The 21,635-nt window shown below is 57.4% G+C and overlaps 2 protein-coding genes and 2 non-coding genes across 4 annotated transcripts; all 4 read left to right on the top strand.

Moving 5' to 3' along the window:
• Positions 1-359: 359 nt before the first annotated feature.
• Positions 360-2,670, top strand: RPS11 (ribosomal protein S11). Its single transcript, XM_048292786.1, has 5 exons — positions 360-451; positions 1,173-1,304; positions 1,516-1,591; positions 2,015-2,144; positions 2,500-2,670. Exons 1-5 carry the CDS (start codon positions 437-439, stop codon positions 2,621-2,623), a joined length of 477 nt encoding a protein of 158 aa, XP_048148743.1. The 5' UTR covers positions 360-436; the 3' UTR covers positions 2,624-2,670.
• LOC125322261 lies at positions 1,681-1,765 on the top strand. The gene has a single exon (XR_007201914.1). It is a non-coding gene; the product is annotated as a small nucleolar RNA SNORD35 (small nucleolar RNA).
• LOC125322260 lies at positions 2,292-2,381 on the top strand. The gene has a single exon (XR_007201913.1). It is a non-coding gene; the product is annotated as a small nucleolar RNA SNORD35 (small nucleolar RNA).
• Positions 2,671-10,688: 8,018 nt separating the features above from the next.
• On the top strand, positions 10,689-20,389 carry LOC125320445 (olfactory receptor 52B2-like). Its single transcript, XM_048292773.1, has 2 exons — positions 10,689-10,962; positions 18,379-20,389. The coding sequence occupies exons 1-2, from the start codon at positions 10,704-10,706 to the stop codon at positions 19,386-19,388; spliced, it is 1,269 nt and encodes a 422-aa protein (XP_048148730.1). The 5' UTR covers positions 10,689-10,703; the 3' UTR covers positions 19,389-20,389.
• The last annotated feature ends 1,246 nt before the right edge of the window (positions 20,390-21,635 follow it).

Below are 21,635 nucleotides of genomic sequence, written 5' to 3'. Positions count from 1 at the left end.
ACAAGTCCCTGACAGGAGGGGCAGCCGGGGGGGTCGGGCTCTGCTGCCAGGGAACAGGGACAGGAGGAGAGGGAACGGCCTCAGGCTGGGCCAGGGCAGGCTCAGGGCGGACAGCAGCAGGAATTTCCCCATGGAAAGGGAGCTCAGGCCTTGGCAGGGGCTGCCCAGGGAGGTTTGGAGTGCCCATCCCTGGAGGTGTCCCAGGAAGGGCTGGAGGTGGCACTCAGTGCTCTGGGCTGGGGACAAGGTGGGCATCGGGCACAGGTCGGACTCGGTGGCCTCCCGAGCCGCTCCCGCTCCTCCCGCCCCGGGAGCCGCCGCCGCTGCCCCGCACCGTCACGCCACCGCGTGACGTCACTTCCTGCCCCTGCTCCCTCCCCGGGGTTAACCCGCGCCCCGCGCGCTCCGCGGCCTCTTTCCGGCCGCGCGCGCCAAGATGGCGGACACGCAGGTGGGTGCTGCGCGGGGCCCGGGGACACCGCCGGGACACCCCCGGGACACCCCCGGGACACCGCCGGGCAGACCCCCAAGAGGGGGATGCTGGCCCAGCGGTGTTAGGCGGTGCGGGGGAGGCGTGCGGGAGGGGCGGTGGGTGCCTGAAGGGTGTGGAGGGGGATTGCGAGGGGAAGTCTCGGGGATCTGGGTGTGGGAGGGGGAGAGGGACCCGTTCTCCGCGGTTGGTGGAGCGAATGGGGGGCCGGAATCTCGGTGTCGGCGAGGGATGGGTGGTCTCGATTCGCCGAGATTTTGGGGAGTGGGCGGCTCTCGGCGCGCCGGGGTTTTGGGGGCAGTGGAAATCTCCGTGCCCGGGGGTTTTATTGGCTGCGGGGAGGCTCCCATGGCTCGGGGTTGGTAGGACGAAGGCAGGGGCGGAATGTCGGTGCCCCACAGGTTTGGGCTGAGGGAGCAGAGCCGTGCCCGGAGCTTGGGACGGGGTCTCGGTGCACCGAGGGTTTGGGGGAGGGCAGAGGGTCCAGCGGGGGCGGGGGGGGGAATCTCGGTGCTCCGGAGTCGTGTGCGGTCCTGGGGCCTGGGGTTGTGGAGGGAAGGTGGGGGAGGGTCTCGGTGCCCCGGGGCAGGGCTGGGCTCGCTCTCGGTGCTGAGGATCCTTTGTCGGGGTCTCCCCCCGGTGCTGCACCCCGTGCTGACCCCCCCATCCTGTCCCACCCCAGACGGAACGTGCCTACCAGAAGCAGCCGACGATCTTCCAGAATAAGAAGCGTGTGCTGCTGGGCGAGGGCGGCAAGGAGAAGCTCCCCCGCTACTACCGCAATGTGGGGCTGGGCTTCAAGACCCCCAAGGAGGTGAGGGGGGGCCTGGGTATGCGACTGGGGCCATGGTGGTCCTGATGTGGATGTGGCATTTCAGGACAGGGTCAGTGGTGGCCTTGGCAGTGCTTCCTGGACTCGAGGTCTCTGGTGAGCCGTTCCATGATTCCTGTGTGTACGAGTGTTCTCTGGGCTCTAGTGGTGCATGGGCTGTATCTCCCCACTTAGCATCCACCTGTCCTTGCAGGCCATTGAGGGCACCTACATCGACAAAAAGTGTCCCTTCACCGGGAATGTCTCCATCCGAGGCCGCATACTCTCAGGTGAGCTGGAACGTCCCCAAGGGAATCCTATGGGAGATCTGGGGCAGGCAGCCCAACCCCCCCGAGGTAGCCTGCCTTGGTCCTGGAGCCGCAAATGATGCCAATCTCACGATGGTCTGCTGAGCCCACCACGGGCCTGACGACACTGCCACATGGCTTTACTGATGCAGGTGACAGGGCCAGGTGCTGTCCAGGTGTGCTGGAGGGCAGCTGCGGGGGTAGGATGGGAGCGTTAGGAAGTGCGTTAGAAGGGCTTGAAAAAGAGCCATAATTGGGTTTATGACAGAAAGGGGGAGGTTGTGGCCTGGCAGTGAAGGGGCAGTAAAAGAGGAGAAATTCCTGGAATTGGTGCATGTTGCTACCAGGCGCCACACTGATCCCTGCCAGTCCCTTGTGTCTCAGCTGTCGTGTCCCCCCGTCCAGGTGTGGTGACCAAGATGAAGATGCAGCGCACAATCGTCATCCGCCGCGATTACCTGCACTACATCCGCAAGTACAACCGCTTCGAGAAGCGCCACAAGAACATGTCTGTGCACCTGTCCCCCTGCTTCAGGTGCGTGTGTGTCCCTGGCTGTGCTGGGCTGCCTGGGGTGTCCCCACACCTGTTCCTGCTGCTTGTGTGTAGTGCTGAACTCACCCAGGCTGGTGAGGGCGGGACGTGGGTGGGTTCATAGCCCCTGCTCACCTGGAACCTGCTCACAGGTTATGATGTCCAAACTCACGATGGTCTGCAGAGTCCCCCAGGTGAGGGGCTGCTGACAATGCCACTGGCACGTGCTGAACCGTGGGGCAGGTTCCAGGCACCACCTGTGGGAGCCTTGAGTTCCCTCCAGGAGGAGCAGCCAGGCTCGGCATTGTGAGGAACAGGTGAAGCCCAAGGAGCTCCCTGACCCCGGGTGTCGTTGCAGGGATGTGCAGATTGGGGACATCGTGACAGTGGGCGAGTGCCGCCCCCTCAGCAAGACCGTGCGCTTCAACGTGCTCAAGGTGACCAAGGCTGCAGGCACCAAGAAACAGTTCCAGAAGTTCTGACACCTGTGGGGAGAGGTGTGGGAGGAATAAATGTTGGGAAAGTGGAATTACCTGTGTGTGAGCTGAAGTGAGTTGTGTGCAGTGCAGACGGGGACTGCTGGTGATGTGCGGGCTCAGCTGTGTGGTGCTGGGAGCACAGGTCACGGCACAGGGCAGAAGGGGACACTCTGCCTGCTCTGTCACCCCCGCTGTGTCTCAGTTCAGTGCTGGTTTGTTCCGGGCTGTGTCTCCCCTCACAGTGCCGCTGCAGCGGGTGCTAGGTATGGGTTTGGTAATAATTCAGAACGTGAAGTCACCTGGTGCTGGCAGGGGCAGGTGTGGCCCTGAGGGTTGTTCTCAGGAACGAGTGGTTCAGCAGTGGTGGCAGCATCTGAGGCCAGCCCTGGTGGTGTCACCTTCACATCCAAGTGTCCAAGGGCAGGTTGGACGGGACTTAGAGCAGCCTGGTCTGGTGGAAGGTGTGTGTCCCTGCCCATGCAGGGGGGTGGAACTGGATGAGCTGTAAAGGTCCCTCTCGACCCAAACTGTTCCATGATTCCCTGACCTCTGGCTGCCTCCACCTGCTCCAGGTGAGCCCCGCACCTTTGGCTGTGGGCTGGAGCTGGAGCTCCAGGGTTGAGCTGTAGCCATGCTTCATGCTCAGACTCTTGGAAGAAACCTCACCGTTAAGAGGATTCACACAATTGCCAGTAACTTTGAGTTTTCGGGGCTCGGTGGGATCCATACCTTCCTTCCTGGTGCTGCCAGAACCACGGGACTGTTGCATGTTTGCACTGGAAATGGGAGCAGCGGAGGACATGGCACCTGGTATCCAGGGACAACAAGCAGGAGAGTGTCCGGTGGGTCGGGAGGGTCTTTCTGCTGTCCAGTGCCAGCAGGTGCCATGAGTGCACTGGGATTCATCCCCCAGTTACCTGAGGAGTGTGGAACATCCTGAATTGGAAGGGATGCACAGGGACACTCGGATCCTTGTGCCCAACCAGAGTCACCACGGTCTCAAGAAGCATTTCCCGACTTCAGCCTCGGGTGATGTCATTGCCTTGGGCATGAAGCTCCTCCCGTCAGGGGCCTTAACAGGGAGCACGTGGTGCAGGAGAAAAGGGACAGGACACGGGACGGGGCATCCATCAGCCACTCCCTTGGGACCCTGGCATGTGCCTGTGTGAGACCCCCAGCTCCTGAGCGGGGGAGCTGAATCCCCCAGCACTGCACCCTGTGAACCATCCCAGCATTGAAACCCCCCAGACTGAGGTGGTGCCACCAGCCCTGGCTGTGTCCCGCAGCAGAGGACTACAAGAAGGACAAGCTCTGCAACCAGCTCCTTCCCGAGCCCAGAGGGTCCGGGATAGGGGTGGAGCTGTGGACAGCAGGAGTGTCTTGCACCTGGGTGACCTGAGTGCTGGGATGGCATCGCAGTGGGTTCCAGGAGGGTTGTTGGGTCCTGCTGCAGGATGTGCCCTCCAGTGTTCCATCTGCACCATCTGTCAGCAGTGGTGCATTTGGGAGCATGGGCCTTCTGAAAACCACATTAATGATTTCTGTGGCAGGGCTGTGCCCTGGCCTGTGGCAGCTCCTGTGCCCTCAGCTTATGCTGCCTTCGGCTGGCCTGGGCTGACCCTTCCTGGTGCCAAATGCCACTGGTTTGTCTCTGGGCTGTGGCGTTGGGGATGCTGGGAGTGAGCCCTGACTCCAGCAGTGGGGACACCTTTACCTGACTGTCAGACCCGGGTGAGTGGTGCTCAGGCTGCTCTGTGCAGTCTCATGTTCCCGAGACTCATCCTCATCCTCCCTGTCCTGCCTCTCCTCCCATTCCCAGGACAGCTGTCTCAGGCTGCCCGTGGTGCTGGGTGTCTCTGGGACACCTCCTGTGGCAGGGCCAGCGTGTGACTGTGACTTCCCAAAGCTTCAATGCCCATTCCCAGGTGGAGCCGGGGCCCAGTCCAGGGGAGCCCTGCAGCACCGAGGGTTGTGGTGTTTTCTCCCACAGTTCCCATATGGAAGCCCCCAGGGCCAGCACCAATCCACAGGCTGCTTGGAGCCTACATCCCCCACACCTTAATGCCCAATTATTTGCTCCTTGGGAGATTATCCCAAACCTTCATCCCAGAGTGATTAGTCCTCCTCCTTCACTCCCATAAGCAGATTTATTTGGCTAATGTGCCTCTCCTGTGAATTATCCCCAAAAGCCTGTTTTTAACACCAAACTGTGATTTTACCAGGGTGTCTGAGCTGGGGGTAGCCTATGTTCCCCCTGCCCCGAACCCTGCTGGGAGCTGTGGCTCCCGGTGATGACCCTGCTGCACCTGGCAGAACCGGCACAGGGACAGCTCATGTTAAAAGCTTTCCTTCTTAATCCCTTCCTAAACCCTCCTAAGCCCTCATGACATGCTCAGAGTTGCTGGATTTGGGTTTTTTTGGGGAAGCAGCGTCCAGCAGTGGTGAGGGGAGCAATCTGTGTCCCCTTGGGGACCCCCATTTCACAGTTGCTGGGTTCTACCTTCTGCCAAAAGATCACAGAAGCTTCAGTGTCAGAGCTGAGGGACCAACCCCCTTCCAGTGGCAGGAGTGGGGCACTTTGTCCTTTTCCTTCTTTGCTCCAGGGCAGGAACCGTTGTTTGGGGCTGTGGGGGCAGGAGGATCCTCTGGCACAAGATGAGCCAGCCTGGCACAATCCATGTCCCTGGAGACCTTCTGCCTGGCATGGGAGAGCCAGCCCGGCACGATCTATGGCTCCAGAGAGCTTCTGCCTGGCACAGGAGAGCCATTCTGGCATGATCCACGGCCCCAGGAGCTGGTGGCTGTTCCATGGCCCTGGCTGTGTCCCTCAGCCAACCCTGACTTGCCAGCATGGAACAAATGCTGCCCACCCCCCCATTCAGTGAACTGAGGGTTCCCTTCATCAGCCCCATCCAGCTCTCTCAAGGTTGGTAAATTTTGGAATGAATTCTCCTGTCGGGCAGCTCAGTTATTCTGACTGCACTTGCTCCAGCTGCTGAAGGGACTCCTCGTACTCTCCCTGCTCATGCCATGAAGTGGGAATTCACCACCCTTGGACTGACCATGGCACCTTTATTTTCAATCCAAAGTTCCCAAATGCAGAGACATTTGTGGACCTAAGGGGCTCATGATACCAAGGTGGAGCTCCCCAATTCCAATTTCTCAGGGGCTGGAAGGGAACTTAAAACCCATCCCATTCCAAACCCCTGCGATGGGCAGGGACACCTCCCACTGTCCCAGGCTGCTCCAAGCCCCAATGTCCAGCCTGGCCTTGGGCACTGCCAGGGATCCAGGGGCAGCCCCAGCTGCTCTGGGCACCCTGTGCCAGGGCCTGCCCACCCTCCCAGGGAACAATTCCTGCCCAATCTCCCATCCAGCCCTGCCCTCTGGCACTGGGAAGCCATTCCCTGGCTCCTGTCCCTCCATGCCTTGTCCCCAGTCCCTTTCCAGCTCTCCTGGAGCCCCTTTAGGCCCTGCAAGGGGCTCTGAGCTCTCCCTGGAGCCTTCTCCTCTCCAGCTGTACACCCTCAGATCTCCCAGCCTGGCTCCAGAGCAGACAGGCTCCAGCCCTTGGAGCATCTCCTTGGCCTCCTCTGGACTTGCTCCAGCAGATCCATGTCCTTCCTGTGCTGGGGAAAAACCAAAAGGGCTGGGATTCACCCATCTGCTCTTTCCAGGCTACATTTGCCCTATGGGTCCCCTCTGGCTGGGACCCCTCCCTTGTCCCCTGAGGTCTCTGGGGTGACCCCTGCTCTGGAAGTGTTTGAGGAAGGGTCTGAGGATGACTTGGACCCCCTGAGGCGGTTGCTTGCCCAAGCTTTCAGCCTGCCTGGCATCTGCCCACTGAGATTCCATGGATTTCCCTCTCTTGGAAGCACCTGCAGCAATGTTTTCCTCTCAGCCCCAGTTTGGCTGTGGTGGCTCCCCTCTGCCCTCCTTTGGCCATCTAAGTTGGAGCTGCCTTGGCCATCCCCTTCCAGCTCCACATCCTGGTGCATCTCTGTCCTGCCAGTGAGGATTCTTTCTTCCAGGACTGAGAACCCAACTCTCCATAGGTGGCTTCCCTGCAGCAGCTCTGGGAAAAAATAGGTGTTAGGAAACATTAGATATTAGGAAAAAATAGGTATTAGAAAAGAATTATTTACTGAGAGGGTGGTCAGGCCTTGGCAGGGGCTGCCCAGGGAGGTCTGGAGTGCCCATCCCTGGAGGTGTCCCAGGAAGGGCTGGAGGTGGCACTCAGTGCTCTGGGCTGGGGACAAGGTGGGGATGGGGCACAGGTTGGACTGGATGATCTGGGAGGTCTTTTCCAATCTTAATGATTCTGTGATTCCTGGTGGCCAAACCCCAGGCTGTGTTTCCAGTTCTGAGCTCCTGAGCTGCTGCTCTCTTGAGCCACTGAGCACCCCCAGCCCCATTCCTGCCGGTGCCCCCCTGTCCCTCCTGGCTGGGTGGCTGCTGCTGTGGGTTCTCACTGAAATCTCCACGTTGGAGCACCAGCCTGTGCATATTTCATTATTTCTTGAGGAATTTAATTTGCAAACTCAATTTAATCCGTGGATCTGCAGCCGCGGGGACGTGCTGCGCTGCTGGCACAGCGCGGCAGCTCCCGCCTCGCTCTGCGGCTTTCTTGGTATCAGCATCCTCGTGGCCACCGCTCCTTTGTTGAGTTCCTGGGAGTCCTTCCCCCGTGCTCTCACTGAAGGCCACTGCTGCCACCTCATCCCAGTCCCCGGCCCCAGCACTGCGCTGCTGACGCACACGGCCCCGGTTCGCTCCCTTCCTGCCCCTCTGGTGAGTGATGCTCTAGCCTGTGTTCAACAGCCACTTCAGGATACTCCGTCCCACGCTTTGGCTCCTAAACCCGTGGTCATCCCTTCTGGCAGTGCTGGTGTCACCCCTCGCTTCAGAGTGAAGCTCCTCCTCATCCCCCTGTACTCCTGCAGCTCATCCAGAGTCACCCTTCAGGACCCAAACAATTCAATATTCTGCAAAAGTGAAAGTCTAATAACTCCCGTGAATAAAATTTGGGCTTGAACAGGCTTGGAGCACCCTGCTCAGTGGAAGGGACTGGATGAGCTTTGGGTCCCTCCCAACCCAAATCATTCTGTGACTCTGTGATTAGAGCACTCCAGGTCCCATAAAGGGAATTGCTAAATGCTTCTTGAGGCAGACAGGGGACAATATTCATCATCTTTTGGGGGCAAAGTCCGTCATCTCCTAGGACAACATCAAGCATCCCTCAGATATTGCTCAAGACGGTGCAACAGGGTCAGGTCCTCAAGGGGTTTTTCCATCATCCCACAATATCCTGCTCCATCTGGCAGGGACTCAGCCCTTCAGGATGGGAAAGGGCCTGCTGAGGTCCCTGAGAGCTTCTCCCTCATTATCAGACCATGGGATGGAGCACACTGGCTCCAGCTAAGGGTGTTTCCAGACCCATTCTCCACTGGGTGGACCCCGGAGGGCAGCACCTGAACCTGTGTGTACACAGAGGGGCAGGGTCCCATGGAGACCTGGTCCCAAGCCCAGCTCCAGGCACTTGATTCCCAGACTGTGACAGTGACAAATGTGCCGGGCTGCTGCCTGAAGCTGCTTCCTGGCTGGAAATCCGAGTCCCCCAGCCTGGGCTGTCGCTTTCCAGCCCTGTCCCACACCACATCATGGCCCCGTGGGCCGTCGGAGTCTCCCTCACTCCCTTTTTTCTCCATAACTTCCCCAGAATTTGACGAGGCTGTCTTTCTCCATCGCCAGCCCTGTGGGGATGTTTCAGCTCCAGGAGTGGAGGGACCAATGCTGCCCCAGTGCCCCTGTGGGATCAGACACGGAGCGATGGATATTCTGGCACAACCTGCGAGAGAAGTGAGCCTTTGGTTCCTGAATGGGGCAGGGACGACCCTGGGACCCTCAGGGACAGGCAGGGGGACAGAAGAGGAGGAGGAGGAGGAGCAGGGGTCACACTGGGGACCGGAGGCATTGGATATAAACCCATGAAGAGGAGCTGCTGCCAAACATCCAGGCAAATGCTGCCTGTTGTGAAGAGATCCAGGGCTTTGGAAGAGGCACACTACCGAAGGTGACAGCTCTGGTGTCACCAGCGTGGGCGCCATGGCCACCACGGCTTGGAGGATGCTGCCAGGGTTACTGTGCCCCTCCAAGGAGCAGGGCAGGTAAGGACTTGCCCTCATCCAAAATGAGGATGTGCTTGGAAAATTCTCTCATCAGAGAGAGGCACAGGCAAAACCAGCGGGGGGACCTGTGGGTGCCATTGGGCTTCTTGGGATGTGCCAGCCCCTGCCCAGGAACCCGAGCACAGGTTTGTTGTCCCTCTCCCACCTGTCCCTCGGTCAGCTCCAGTGTCTGACCATTCCCTGTCTGAGGGTCTCTGTCCCTGTCTGAGCCGCATTCCTGCGCCAGCCCCAGCCACCCAGGGGACTTCTTGTGATGGGGCAGAGCAGAGCTGACCCCATGTTCACCCCACTTCTCTGGTCCAATGCTCTGGTCCAGCACTGGCAGCCTTATCCCACCTGCCCACCTGGAGAGTCCCTGTGCCAGGCAGGAGCTCCCACCTGCCTGCTGCGACAGCCCGGAGCCGGGGGGGTTTCCATGGTGGAATTGCTGTTTTTCTGAGCTCTGGGAAGCTGCTGCCCGTCCCTGTGCCAGGCAGACCAGGACAGCTGTCACTGCAGCACGAGTTGGGAGAGTAATTACATGTAATCGTGTGTAATTATGTGTAATTCTGTGGCATTCCATGTAATTCTCTGCCATTTTTGGTGACAATATTTGCGGGGGGGGGGTCAGCCTGTGCTGAGTCGGCCTTTCCCCAGCCAGGGGCTTTCCCATGGCAATTCCTCACCTTGCTGTGGCTGGACCAGTAGACCTTCCCATCCCCCTCCCCGTGCTGTCACCACATGTACACACCTTTCTGTGTGTGACACCTGGGGACATGGTCTGTGGGGGCCCTGGCAGTGCTGGGGGAGCAGCTGGACTCGATGGTCTCGGGGGGGGGGCGACTGGCCAAAGGTTGGACTTGACCTTGAAGGTCTTTTCCACCCTCAGTGACCCTGGGATTCCGGGGAGGCTCAGGTGGTGGGGCAGCAGCTCCTGTGGCTGGTGCAGCCATTGCTCAGGTGAATCTCTGCCCACCCCCTGCATCCGTTTTGGGGGTCCTGTTGCCTGTGCTGTTCCTGTAGCCCTCACATTGCTGCCCTGAGGCTCAGGGCAGAGAGGGCAGTTAATTGAAATAATTAATTAGCTAGATAATTGATTGCCTGCTGCTTCTGCATAAGGCACTTGGTTATCTATCTATTTATTTATTTATTTAGCAATTTAGTTATTGACTTGTGTAGTCATTTAATTATTTAGTTACTGAGTAAATTCATTATTTAATTGCTCAGTGACTTATTTATTTATTTAGTTATTCTGTGAATTCATTATTTAATTACTTAGTTATGTGATTATTTAGTTACTCAGTAAATTCATTATTTTACCAGCAGCCACGGCCCATCTCTGTCACCCCCACCGATGCCACGTTCCTCTCCTGAAATGCTGTGAAGCGGGGGGATTTCAGGGGTGTTAAACTGGGAGCTGGGAGCATCCCATCTGTACCCCCAGGCTTTCCCAGGTGCTGCCTGCTCAGGTGGGAAGGAGAGTGGGGGAGCAGTGCAGGCTTTGGGCAGCCCTGCACTGCTGGGGAAACTGAGGCAAGGCGTCCCAAGGGAGGTCTGGGCTGGATATTGGGAAAACTGATTGTCTCGGGGTGACTTCATGATAGTTTTTATCTCTTTCACTTTCCTTTGAGGAAAATTTCTTTTTCCCCGAACCTGGTGGGGGGAGGGTGGTGACCTGCCTTCTCTCAGAGGATATATTTCTAAATTTGGCCAAACCGGCACACTGATGCATTCCCCATCCCTGGAAGGATTTAAAAGCTCTGTGGATGTGGCACTTGGGGACATGGGTTGGTGGTGCCCTTGGCGGTGCTGGGGGAATTGCGTGACTCGGTGGTCCCTGAGGGCTCTTCCAACCTCAACAATTCCATGATTCCATGATCTGCAGAGGTCCCCGGAGCACACCCAGCCTGGCCCTGATGCAAAAGAGGAGGATGACACCCCTTGGCTGTGCAGGTGACACTCCTCCCAGGGAAGACGCTGGAGGAGCAGAAACAGCAGCTCTTGAACATCCGTGGTGCCGCTTCCAGCATCCCTGCTCTCTGGACCTCGGGATGTGTGGTGTTCACCACAGAGCTATTATGGGCTGTGACATCCTGTTCTGCATCCCTGCGCTCCCCATGCTTTTCTTCCTGGGAGAAAACATTTCAAGGCTGAATCTGTCTCCAGGTTTTGCAGGTGAGGAGACAAACGCAAACCCATACTGTGTGTCTGGAGAAGACCTGAGGGGGGAACCCAGTTTTGCCCCCTGAGGTGGCAGAGCTGGCTGTGGCCCCGGTGCTGGAGGCAGGGCAGACCCTGAGCCCGTGTCTGGTGTGAGGCACCCCTAAATCTCTGAGAGAAGCAGAAGGAAAGCAAATAACCCAGCGAGGTTGGTGTGCAGTGGAGCCCTGCTGGTCTCTAAACTCTTGGGGAAGATTTAGTGTTCTGCTTTGAGGGTGAAGTGGAGAAGGACAAAATCTGGCACGGAGGCCATGGGCTGAGCCCCAAAGGAGGCTTTTGGGGGTGCTGTTGCTGCTCTTTCTTGCTGGAATCTGCTCTGACACCATTCCTGTGGGAACCCTCTTACTCTGGAGCTCTGCTCAGCTGGGTCCTCCTCTCTGTGGGGTCTCTGAGCTCCTCCCTGCAGCACTCACAGGGGCTGGAGATGGGTGCAGGAGGGGACTGTGAGACTGGGTGTGCAGTGGGGTCTGCTGGGGGTTCCCAAGCTCCCAGTGCCAGCAGGACCCCGGGGTTCCATCGCAGCTGATGTGAACCAGGCCCCAGCAGGGGGGGATTTGATGGTGGAGGGCTCAGCTCTGTGGGCCCCGCCCAGAGCCCGGTGCGGCTCTGGGGGGAGCTGCTGGGGACCCCTCTGAAGCACCATCATCCCATCTCCCACCCTTGCCGCGCACCAGCACCTTCCCCGGGCCCCTCAGCCCCGGCCCTGCCGCTCTGGGCATGCACTGGGATCCCTCTGGATCCCCTGTGGCCTGTGTGGACTCATTTTGGGGAGGTCTTCACTCACACCCCTCCTTGAAGAGCCACCAACACATCCACACCAAGAACCATCATCCCCAGTACTCCCAGTGCAGGAGAACCTTCTGCTTCCACTCAGAGCTGGTGTCACACTCCCTCACACACGGGGACACCCGCCCAGGGAAGCTGTGCCCACTCAGGGAAGCTGCACGTCTCTAGGCAGGCGCTTGGCTCACCATGTGGGGGAAGAGAAACCCCAAAATGAGGGGTATCATCAGCACAGAGCATCAGCTCAGAGTCTGCCCGGCCTGGCTGAGCCCCTGCAGAGGGACACCTCCAGAGCAGAGCAGAGCAGAGCAGCTTTCTGTGCTCGGGCACACCGAGGAAGGAGGAGGGCAGTCCCTCTTTGCACGCTGCAGGCGCCGGGAGGAACAGGGTCTACGAGTAAATAGAAACGATGAAAATGTCCTTAGGAACAATAGTGGAGCAGCTGTGAGTGCCCAGGCTGTGGTGGGAGCTGTGGAGCGCAGCCTGGGAAAGCAGCAGGTGAGGAGCATGGGGCAGGGAGCGTGGCTGTGCCATCCTCGGTATCGCTCTGTCCGTGTCCCTCCTGTCACCCCGGCTCCGGGGCATGAGCAGCTCAGTGGCTCTTTGCACTGGCATGGGCAGAGTGAATCACAGAAGGGTTTGGGTCGGGAGGGGCATTACACTCATCTTGTTCCACCTTCCACTGGGACAGGCTGCGCCCAGCCCCGTCCAGCCTGGCCTTGGACACTCTGGGTCCTTGTCCTTGTAGCTTTTCTGAGGCCAGATCCCACTCCAGCCGTGATGCAAATGCCCCTTTCCCTGAGGGGACAGTGGGGACTCAGTGAGGGGCTGCCTCAGGACACACCATGGACCCCCTTCAGGTCTTGGAGGACGGATGGGCTCTGTGTCCCACTGTGTCAGGCTGCAGGTTCCCCCCTCCTTGCTCCTCCTCCACAGCATCCAGCCGGACCCTCCCAGCACCCCCAACACTGGCTGCCCAGTGCCTGCAGGGTCTGGCCCCTGGCTGAAGGCTGTCACCTGCCTCCCCCCACGCTGGTGATGTCACCATGAGCCCCGGGTGATGATACCACAATCCCTGGGTGATGCCACCATGAGCCCTGCAGAGCTGCCTGGCTGCAGGACCATTTCTTGCCTCACAAGGACCTCTAGAGTCACTCTCCTAAAGTCTCAGCACCTCTCCACTCATATACGAGTGGTGCTGTCCATGTCTCATCTCTCCTGCACAGGCAGGAGCTTCCCAATGGGCTCTCAGAGCTCCTCTTCCCCATGCCAACCCTAGAGAGTCCCCTGTGTGTGCTCCAGGGACAGCAGGGACATCCCCCACATCTCACTCCTCCCACTGACACCCTCTACTTCTGGGACTTCTGCCCATCCCTGCTCCCGGGCTCTGCCCGGCCCCTGGGATGCTGGATCCAGGTTCCTGCTGCACCCCTTGAAGGCTCTTGCCCCCTGAAGTGTCCCAGTACTGGTGCTGGTGTGGGCTGGGATGTGCAGGGAGTCTCTGGGGGCCCGCTCTGGGGTGTCCATGGCATGGGGTGCAGGGAGGCAGCTGGAAACCAGCCCGAGGTGGGAAGAGTCTGTGACAGGAAGGAAACCTGGAGCTCCTCGTGCAAGCCCTGTGTTTGAGGCACAGCAGCAACACATCCTCTGTTCCACAGAATGACAGAATCACTAAGCTTGGGAAAAACCTGCAAAGTCATTGAGTCCAACCTTCAGCTGAAGCGTTTCCCGTGCAGCTCCTTCTCTGCCAGGACACGAAGGCTCAGTGCTGGCAGCGGGGATGGGCATCGGCTCTGCTGCAGAAGGAGCCACAGCCCACCCTGGAGGGAGCCCAGCTCCTGCCTCGGAGAGCTCAGAGCATCATTCAAATCCCTTCCCGGAGCCAAAGAAAGGGGAAGCCAATCCAAATGCTACGTTTTGAGATGCATGAGGCATCAGAGGAGAGACAACACCAATATTTCTAATTGCATGGCTCCTGTTGGACATTTCCACAGCTGCTGCAGGCGTGACAGTGCCTTGTCAGAGTTGGTGCCTTTCCTGGATCCAGGATCCTTCTGCAAGACCAGAACCTCCCACTCCTGCACCCCAGGAGCCGTGTCTTTGGGGGAGGAGGGAGATGTGTCCCAGGGTAAAGGAGGGATGGGAAAGGAGGGGTTGGGACCAGGTCGCTGGGTGGGGCAGGACATTGCTCAGTATTGACTTTTCTGACAATACTTTTTGGACTTGATGATCTTAGAGATCACAAAATCACAGAATCATGGAATCCCAGACTGGTTTGGGATGCAAGGGACCTCAAAGCCCATCCAGTGCCACCCCTGCCATGGGCAGGGACACCTTCCACTGTCCCAGGCTGCTCCAAGCCCCAATGTCCAGCCTGGCCTTGTGCTGGGGTCCCTCCCCTGCCGTGTAGCCCTGGGAGAGGGGCCCTGAGGGCACAGACACGGGGTTCCCCTGCCCCTGCTCAGCCTCGTTCCCATTGGTTGGTTTGTGTTCCCTGCGCGGGCAGAAGGACCCTTGGTCCTGTGACTGGAACAGTTCCTCGGCAGAGCTCCGGCCATGCGGCTGGAGAAATAAACATCTCTGAAACAGCTATCAAGAATCTGTCTGTCCATATATATTTCCTTTCCACGGGACTCCTGGTTTGATATATGCGTGTTGCAGGATCCCCACTGCAACATAATGGTGGAGAATTGTGAGCAGAACGATCCCCGATCCCTAAGCGACTGATTTGTGTGAGCAAACCCTGGAAACTTTGGATTCCTCTTCTTGGTTTTGCTTTGCTATTCCATATCTAAACTATGGAGGAACCGTGGGAAGACTCTTGGCTCTCAGAGCCGCATATGGACATTTATCTTAAACTTAAAATGATTCTTGAACAACGATTTGTAAATTTTAGCTTGATTCAAGCTCAAAAAGAACTGAAACACTTCCTGGCATGGTTGTTTAAGAACTTTTTCTATGTTTCTTGGGATTTAATTCTTACCAAGGGCTTTTGGAAAACCGTTTGGACACAGTTAATACTGGAGTCAAAATATATGCCGATGGAAGAATATTTTCGTGAATATTATTTAGTTACCGAGACTGTTGAGCAGTGTCAGCTGTGTCCTGGCGAAGGGAAGCCTGGCGCAGGGACCGTGCGGCCCAGGCCACGTGCACCGAGCGCTCTGCGAGCAGCAGCGAGGCAGTTCCCGCGCGCGGGCGGAGCCACGCGAGCCGCAGTGTCGGTGGTGGAGCGAGGCGCGGCGGGAGCGGCGGGACCCAGCGGTGCCCACCTGGCCCAGCGCAGCGCGTGGTGGAGCGAGCCCCGGGAACGCCCGACCGAGAGGGGCGGTGCGCGGGCGGTGGCGGGCGGCGGTGGCGATGGAACGGAGCCGTGCCCAGCCGAGACGCGCGCTGGAGCAGAGCGCGGGGGAGTCCTCGCTCGGGGGCCCGGCCGAGACGTGGGTGCAGCGCCCGGCATCGGCAGCGAAGCTGCGACCAGAGGAGGCGACGCACGGAGAACTGAGCGGCGTGGCCCGGCCCGGCCCGCGCAGCCCCGAACGCGACCCCGGGAAGAGCGCGCAGGCACCAGCAGCCCCGACAATTCCAACACGGGAGCGACCGAAGGAGAGAGCAAAGACGCAGCGAGACAGAAAACAGCAGCCACTCGGAAAAAGGAAAAGATCATAGCAACTAAGACCTTAGGGATAGTAAAATGGTATAATGTTAAGCAAAATTATGGTTTTATAACAAGGTGTGACAACCAACAAGACATATTCGTGCATAGAACTGCTATTAAAAAGAATAACCCTGAAAAATGCATCCCAAGCTTGGGAGATGGAGAGGTGGTGGAATTTAATATTGTACTAGGGAGAAAAGGGTTACAAGCATCGCAGGTCACTGGGCCTGATGGTGTTCCTGTAAAAGGCAGTATATATGCAAAAAATCGTAGTCATGTTAGACAGTATCTCCATTGTAAGCCCTCCCTACAGTCTCCCTTTCCTAATCCCACCTTTCCCTTTTACCCTATGTCCTATTACCCCCAGTGTATTCCCAATCCGTTTTTTCATGGTTTCCCTCACAAAACCATGCTTTTGCCAATTGTTTCCCCAAAAATCTCTTTCCAATGCCGAGTGGGGGATGAAAAGGGGGAGGGAAGAAGTTAAACCCTCTCCTGCCTCAGTTTCCCCACAAAGCATGCTCAGAGAGTTCTGTCTCCCTTCTGTCAGCCCTAAGATGTTCCACAGAATCTGTTTGGACATTTAAAGACTCAGGAGGGTGGCTTGTTTTGTTTTGAAACTGTTCTTGTTGTGTTTATCCAGTTGTTTTCATTCTCCTTTTATTAAAATAAAACGGGTGAGGTGTTGGGGTCCCTCCCCTGCCATGGAGCCCTGGGAGAGGGGCCCTGAGGGCACAGACACGGGGTTTCCCTGTGCCTGCTCAGCCTCGTTCCCATTGGTTGGTTTGTGTTCCCTGCGCGGGCAGAAGGACCCTTGGTCCCGTGAGTGGAACAGTTCCTCAGCAGAGCTCCGGCCATGCGGCTGGAGAAATAAACATCTCTGAAACAGCTAGCAAGAATCTGTCTGTCCACCGTATATATTTCCTTTCCACGGGACTCCTGGTTTGGTATATGCGTGTTGCAGTATCCCCACTGCTACAGCCTTGGGCACTGCCAGGGATCCAGGGGCAGCCCCAGCTGCTCTGGGCACCCTGTGCCAGGGCCTGCCCACCCTCACAGGGAAGGATTTCTTCCTAATCATGATTTTGTAGATCGTTGATTTGATCAATGATCTTCATGATAATTATAATCATGTTGGTAGATCACTGCCCATGGGCTGGGGTTGGGTGGCAGAGGGTCCCCTGGCAGCATGAGGGGACTGTCCAGGGAGGTTTCAGCAGTGGAATGAGACCATTTTCACCTGCTGCAGATAAAACACTCTCAGACATCCGCGATGCTCTGGATGCCGGGAGCGCTCAGGCTGTGCCCATCTCCTGCTCAGATCCTCACCAGCCCGGCCCAGTGTCCGGTGCCCGGCAAGCAGAGAGGAAAATCACTTGCAATGCAAATGCTGGAAAAGCAGGAAATGCCTCACCCGGGAGTGTTAACTGCTGTTAATGGTTAATGCACCGGCAGTTTAAACCTCCCCAGGACCAGGGGCTGATGCTTCCTCTGAGGTCCGGGAGAGGGAAGGATCGATATCCTCAGCCCTGGCAGCGCTTGGGGCTTTGGGCTCCCCCGAGCTCTGTATCGCTCGGGGCTGTGGTTCCTCTTCCCACTTCGAGGCTGGCCCTTGGTGAGTCATTTTACATCAAACGCTGGGGTTTGGGGCAGGGATTCTGTTTGAAAAGACTGAAGGGAAGGAAAGCGGCATGTGAGAGGAATAGATTTCCATATTGCTGGGAAGCGGAGGAGGAAAGTCTTGCTGAACTGCTTTGTAGCCCCCACACAGTAACATCGGCTGCCGTTGGAGCCTGGGAACGCTCCCAGGCAGATTTAATCCCCTGCTCTAGACCCAGACTGCCTTGATTCACCTGGGTGACGTGGGTTTGCAAGTGGAAGAGGCGACTGGATAAATATTTGTGATGAGCTGAAGGTCTTTTCTGTACTGAGCCATGTTTTCAGTGGACTTTTGATTCAGGGATGCCGAGAATCCTTAATGGAAGCGCTTAGAAATGCAAACACCTCTGACTTGGGTACCTGCTGTTTGCAATGAAAGTAAATCGGGCTGCAAGGAGGGAAGGTTTATCTTTGGTCCAAATCCAACTGCTTTTCCTCTATCCCAACCCTGGCCTGGGGATTTTCTAATGTATGATGGAGTTTACACAGGGAATGGGGGCTGGGGGTAAGATGGGGGGAAGCACATCAACCCAGCAGTCCTGTGGTCCTCCTTCTTCCCAAAGTCCTTCTCGTGGCAAAGCTTTCGTGGAGGACTTGCAGCTTTGCATTATTCAAATCTTCAAAAATACCCTCAGGCTGATCAGTCATGGGACGGTGCTCTTCCAGCTTGGGGATGGTGCTCCCAGCTCAGGCTGCCCCAGCACTTCGGGGACTGGGAAAACTGAGCTCTGGAAACTGAGAGGCTGGAATGGTGCCAGGGGCTGAGCATCAGTGGAGAACTCTGCATTTGATCACATCCCAGACACTGCCCAACATTGATACTGAGCCAGGATTTATTCCTGTTTTGGGGGTTTTACAAGGAACTCTGTGTCCCTGGTCTGAGCAGGGTGAGAAATTCTGTCATTTCACTGCCCTGGAGAAACCTGGAGTCCCAGCACAGACACAGCTCTGTGTGTGCTCACAGATGGAGCCACTGACTGCGACAAGGCCGAGGGTGACTTTTACAAGGTTTCTGTGACAGTGAATAAAGCAGAGCTGGAAAAAGGCCTGACCTGTTTTGCAGTGGCAAGGGGGGGACAGAGATGTTTTCCTTGCAGACACTGTAGGACTGACAGAACAAACAGGGTCCTTTGTACAAAACACAGCGAGGGAACCCTTTAGGGTGGAAGGCAGGTGCCTTGTGACTTGTGTCCTGATTTGCAGCATCTGTCAGGGGTCATGGGCAAATCCAGGTTCATGGGTGTTGTTTATCCCTCCTCTTTCTTGCACAGAGCTGAGCCAGGCTGACCCTGAGCACGGAAACACCATGTACGAGCTCAACGAAAGCAGCTTCGACCCCATCACCTTTGTCCTGACAGGCATCCCAGGCATGGAGGAGTCCCACATCTGGATCTCCGTCCCCTTCTGCCTGATGTATCTCACCGCAGTGTTCAGCAACCTGGTCCTTCTCTTCGTCATCACCACGGACCGGAGCCTGCACGAGCCCATGTACCTCTTTCTCGCCATGCTGGCTCTCTCTGACCTCCTGCTGTCCACCACGACGGTGCCCAAAATGCTGGCAATCTTCTGGTTCAGCGCCAGGGAGATTTCCTTCGATGCCTGCATCACACAGATGTTCTTCACCCATTTCAGCTTCATCGTGGAATCCTCTGTGCTGCTGGCCATGGCCTTCGACCGGTACGTGGCCGTGTGTGACCCGCTGCGCTACGCGTCCATCTTGACCCCCGCGGTGATCGGCAAAATTGCTGTCACCGCTGTCGCCCGCGGGTTCTGCATCATGTTCCCCCCCATCTTCCTCCTGAAGCGGCTGCCGTACTGCGGGCACAATGTGATGCCCCACACCTACTGCGAGCACATGGGCATCGCCCGCCTGGCCTGCGCCGACATCCGGGCCAACGTCTGGTACGGGCTGACCACGGCGCTGCTCTCGTCGGGGCTGGACGTTGTTCTCATCGCCGTCTCTTACGCGCTCATCCTCAGGGCAGTGTTTCGGCTCCCATCCACAGAGGCTCGTCTCAAAACCCTCAGCACCTGTGGCTCCCACCTCTGCGTGATCCTCATGTTCTACGTGCCTGCCTTCTTCTCCTTTCTCACACACCGCTTCGGCCACCAAATCCCGAGTCACGTCCATATCCTTCTGGCCAACCTCTATGTTGTGGTCCCACCCATGCTCAACCCTATTGTGTACGGGGTGAGGACCAGGCAGATCCGGGAGCGTGTCATCCGCCTCCTCTGCCCCACAGGGGAGTGTCCCTGCCCCGGCTGGGGCCGCAGGTGCTGAGCTGGGGAAGGGGGATGTGGGATGGGGTCTGGAAAGCAGCACCAAAGGCTGCAGCACTTTCTGGCCTGGAGGAACCGTTTTGCCCAAGGGGTTCAAGAGAAGCTGAAGGTTGTGTGATTTCTGGAAATGTGGGCTTGTGTCATCAGCATCTTCACTGTTGCTGGTTTCTCCTGGAGCTGCTTCCCCTGAATTTCCCTCATTGGCAGAGACTGGGCAGCTTCAGCTGAGAAGCATCAAGGCTCTGCTGACTCACTGCCACCTGCTACAGCTGGTTGTGTTTGCTGTCCTACAGCTTCGTTTCTGCCTGTTCCTTCAGCTTTCTAACAGTGTCCAGACCATGAACACCTTGTTGGCTGCCGGACTGGAGCATGGCACACCAACCACAGCTGGATGGGCAACGCACTGCTCACCATGGCACAGAGGGGGTATGTCCTCCTGTCCTCATTGATCAGGGACCCTGGCACCTCTTGCTGCTGAAGATGTGTCCCTGCTGAAGTGTCCTGAGAGCTTGGGAAAGGCTTTATTGTCCTGTGCTTGAGGGAAACATTGCCCTTAAACCATGACTCCCAAATGCAATTCCAGCCTTTAGAGGGGTGTTTAAAGGGACAATGATCTCCTACACCCACCACATCCCACTGGGATGCTTTCTGTCTGTGCAAGAGCACGGCACTGTGGAGCAGCACTCAGCCTGAAGCACGTTGCACCTCAAGATCCTTCTCTGTCCATGTGCTGGCTGATAAACCACCAGTTGTGTCGCTGGATATTTGATTCATCCTTCAACACCCAAAGAGCTTTGCAGGATTTTCCTTGTTCCCCTCATGTGGATGTAGCAATTGAGTCAGTAACACCTTATTCTACCTGAGGTCAGTGGCACCCTGCCCAGGTGGCCCTGAGCAGCGGTGCAGGTGTGAAAGGTGAGCACTCGGCATCGCTGGAGGACCAGCGAGGACAACCCGTGTGTCTGGAACACAGGCTGAATCCCAGAATCACTGAGGTTGGAAAAGACCTCCCAGATCATCGAGTCCAGCCTGTGTCCAATCCCCACCTTGTCACCAGCCCAGAGCACTGAGAGCCATGTTGGGCTCTGCTGCCAGGGAACAGGGACAGGAGGAGAGGGAACGGCCTCAGGCTGGGCCAGGGGAGGCTCAGGGTGGACAGCAGCAGGAATTTCCCCATGGAAAGGGAGCTCAGGCCTTGGCAGGGGCTGCCCAGGGAGGTTTGGAGTGCCCATCCCTGGAGGTGTCCCAGGAAGGGCTGGAGGTGGCACTCAGTGCTCTGGGCTGGGGACAAGGTGGGCATGGGGCACAGCTGGGCCTGGCTGGGCTGGGAGGGCTTTTCCAGCCTCAGGGATCCTGGGATTCTGTGACAAATGCTTGATTCTCCTCTCTGCATTCCCTGCTGTCAGCTGTGTTCCTCTCTTACCCACCACTCTGAGGAATGGGGGCCTGGGCACTTTTTGGTCCCTGCTGAGCTCAGGGGTTTCCTGGGGTCTGGCCAGCACAACTCTGCCTCATCCAGGCTGCAACCAGAGTGTTTTGGTTGTGGTGATTAGGGAGCCCTTTCTGGAGGCTCCACAGTCCAGCTCTCACAGCAATGCCAGGAGTGGGATGGTCTGACCCTGTGTCACCTGTGAGACCCCACGAAGGCTCCAGCGTGTTCCCGGTGTCACTCATGAGATGAAGCAGATCAGCCATTTCTGCCAGAATGTCCTTGTGCCCAGGCTGTGAGGGCAGCCAGCACTTGCCAGTCCCACAGCCTGGCTGGGCTGCAAAGCTCTTTCAGACCTGCCCTGGTCTGAAAGTGGGGAAACGGCTGCTGTGCACCTGGACCTCAGAGCTGTCTCATTTGGAGGGGGTGGTGACCCCGGAGATGTTGGGGAATGGCTCTCCCAGGATCTGGACTCCAATAAATGTTGTGCCCTGCATCAGGGCAGGAGCTGTGGGATCATTCTGGCTGGGGTTGATCCAACCCAAAGTTCCTGATGGAGGGCAGGAGCCATGGGCACTCTCTGGGACCAGGTGTGTTCAGACCCGAATGACTCAGGAGCTGAGATCAACACAGCAACCCAACCAGCAAACTCTGCTCCAGCCATACCAGTAATGCTTCAAAAGAACAGGGGAAGAGACAGATTCATGATTTCAGATCAAAACCCCCCAAAAGTTTTTCACTTTTGCAACGCATTTCTTCTTTTCTTTATTTTCCCCTGATTTGATCAAAAGTGGCACCCTGTGACGGGCACAGGGGAAA

Source organism: Corvus hawaiiensis, chromosome 2 (assembly GCF_020740725.1).
Source record: "Corvus hawaiiensis isolate bCorHaw1 chromosome 2, bCorHaw1.pri.cur, whole genome shotgun sequence".
Lineage (NCBI taxonomy): Eukaryota > Metazoa > Chordata > Aves > Passeriformes > Corvidae > Corvus > Corvus hawaiiensis.
This window is presented reverse-complemented; position numbering and strand designations above follow the sequence as displayed.

Coding starts and splice junctions, on each gene's coding strand:
- LOC125320445 (XM_048292773.1), top strand. CDS start 10,704: ATGCAAAAGAGGAGGATGACACCCCTTGGCTGTGCAGGTGACACTCCT. Junction 10,963..18,378: donor TCTGTCTCCAGGTTTTGCAG/GTGAGGAGACAA, acceptor TTTCTTGCACAG/AGCTGAGCCAGGCTGACCCT.
- RPS11 (XM_048292786.1), top strand. Junction 1,592..2,014: donor CCGAGGCCGCATACTCTCAG/GTGAGCTGGAAC, acceptor CCCCCCGTCCAG/GTGTGGTGACCAAGATGAAG. Junction 2,145..2,499: donor CACCTGTCCCCCTGCTTCAG/GTGCGTGTGTGT, acceptor GTGTCGTTGCAG/GGATGTGCAGATTGGGGACA.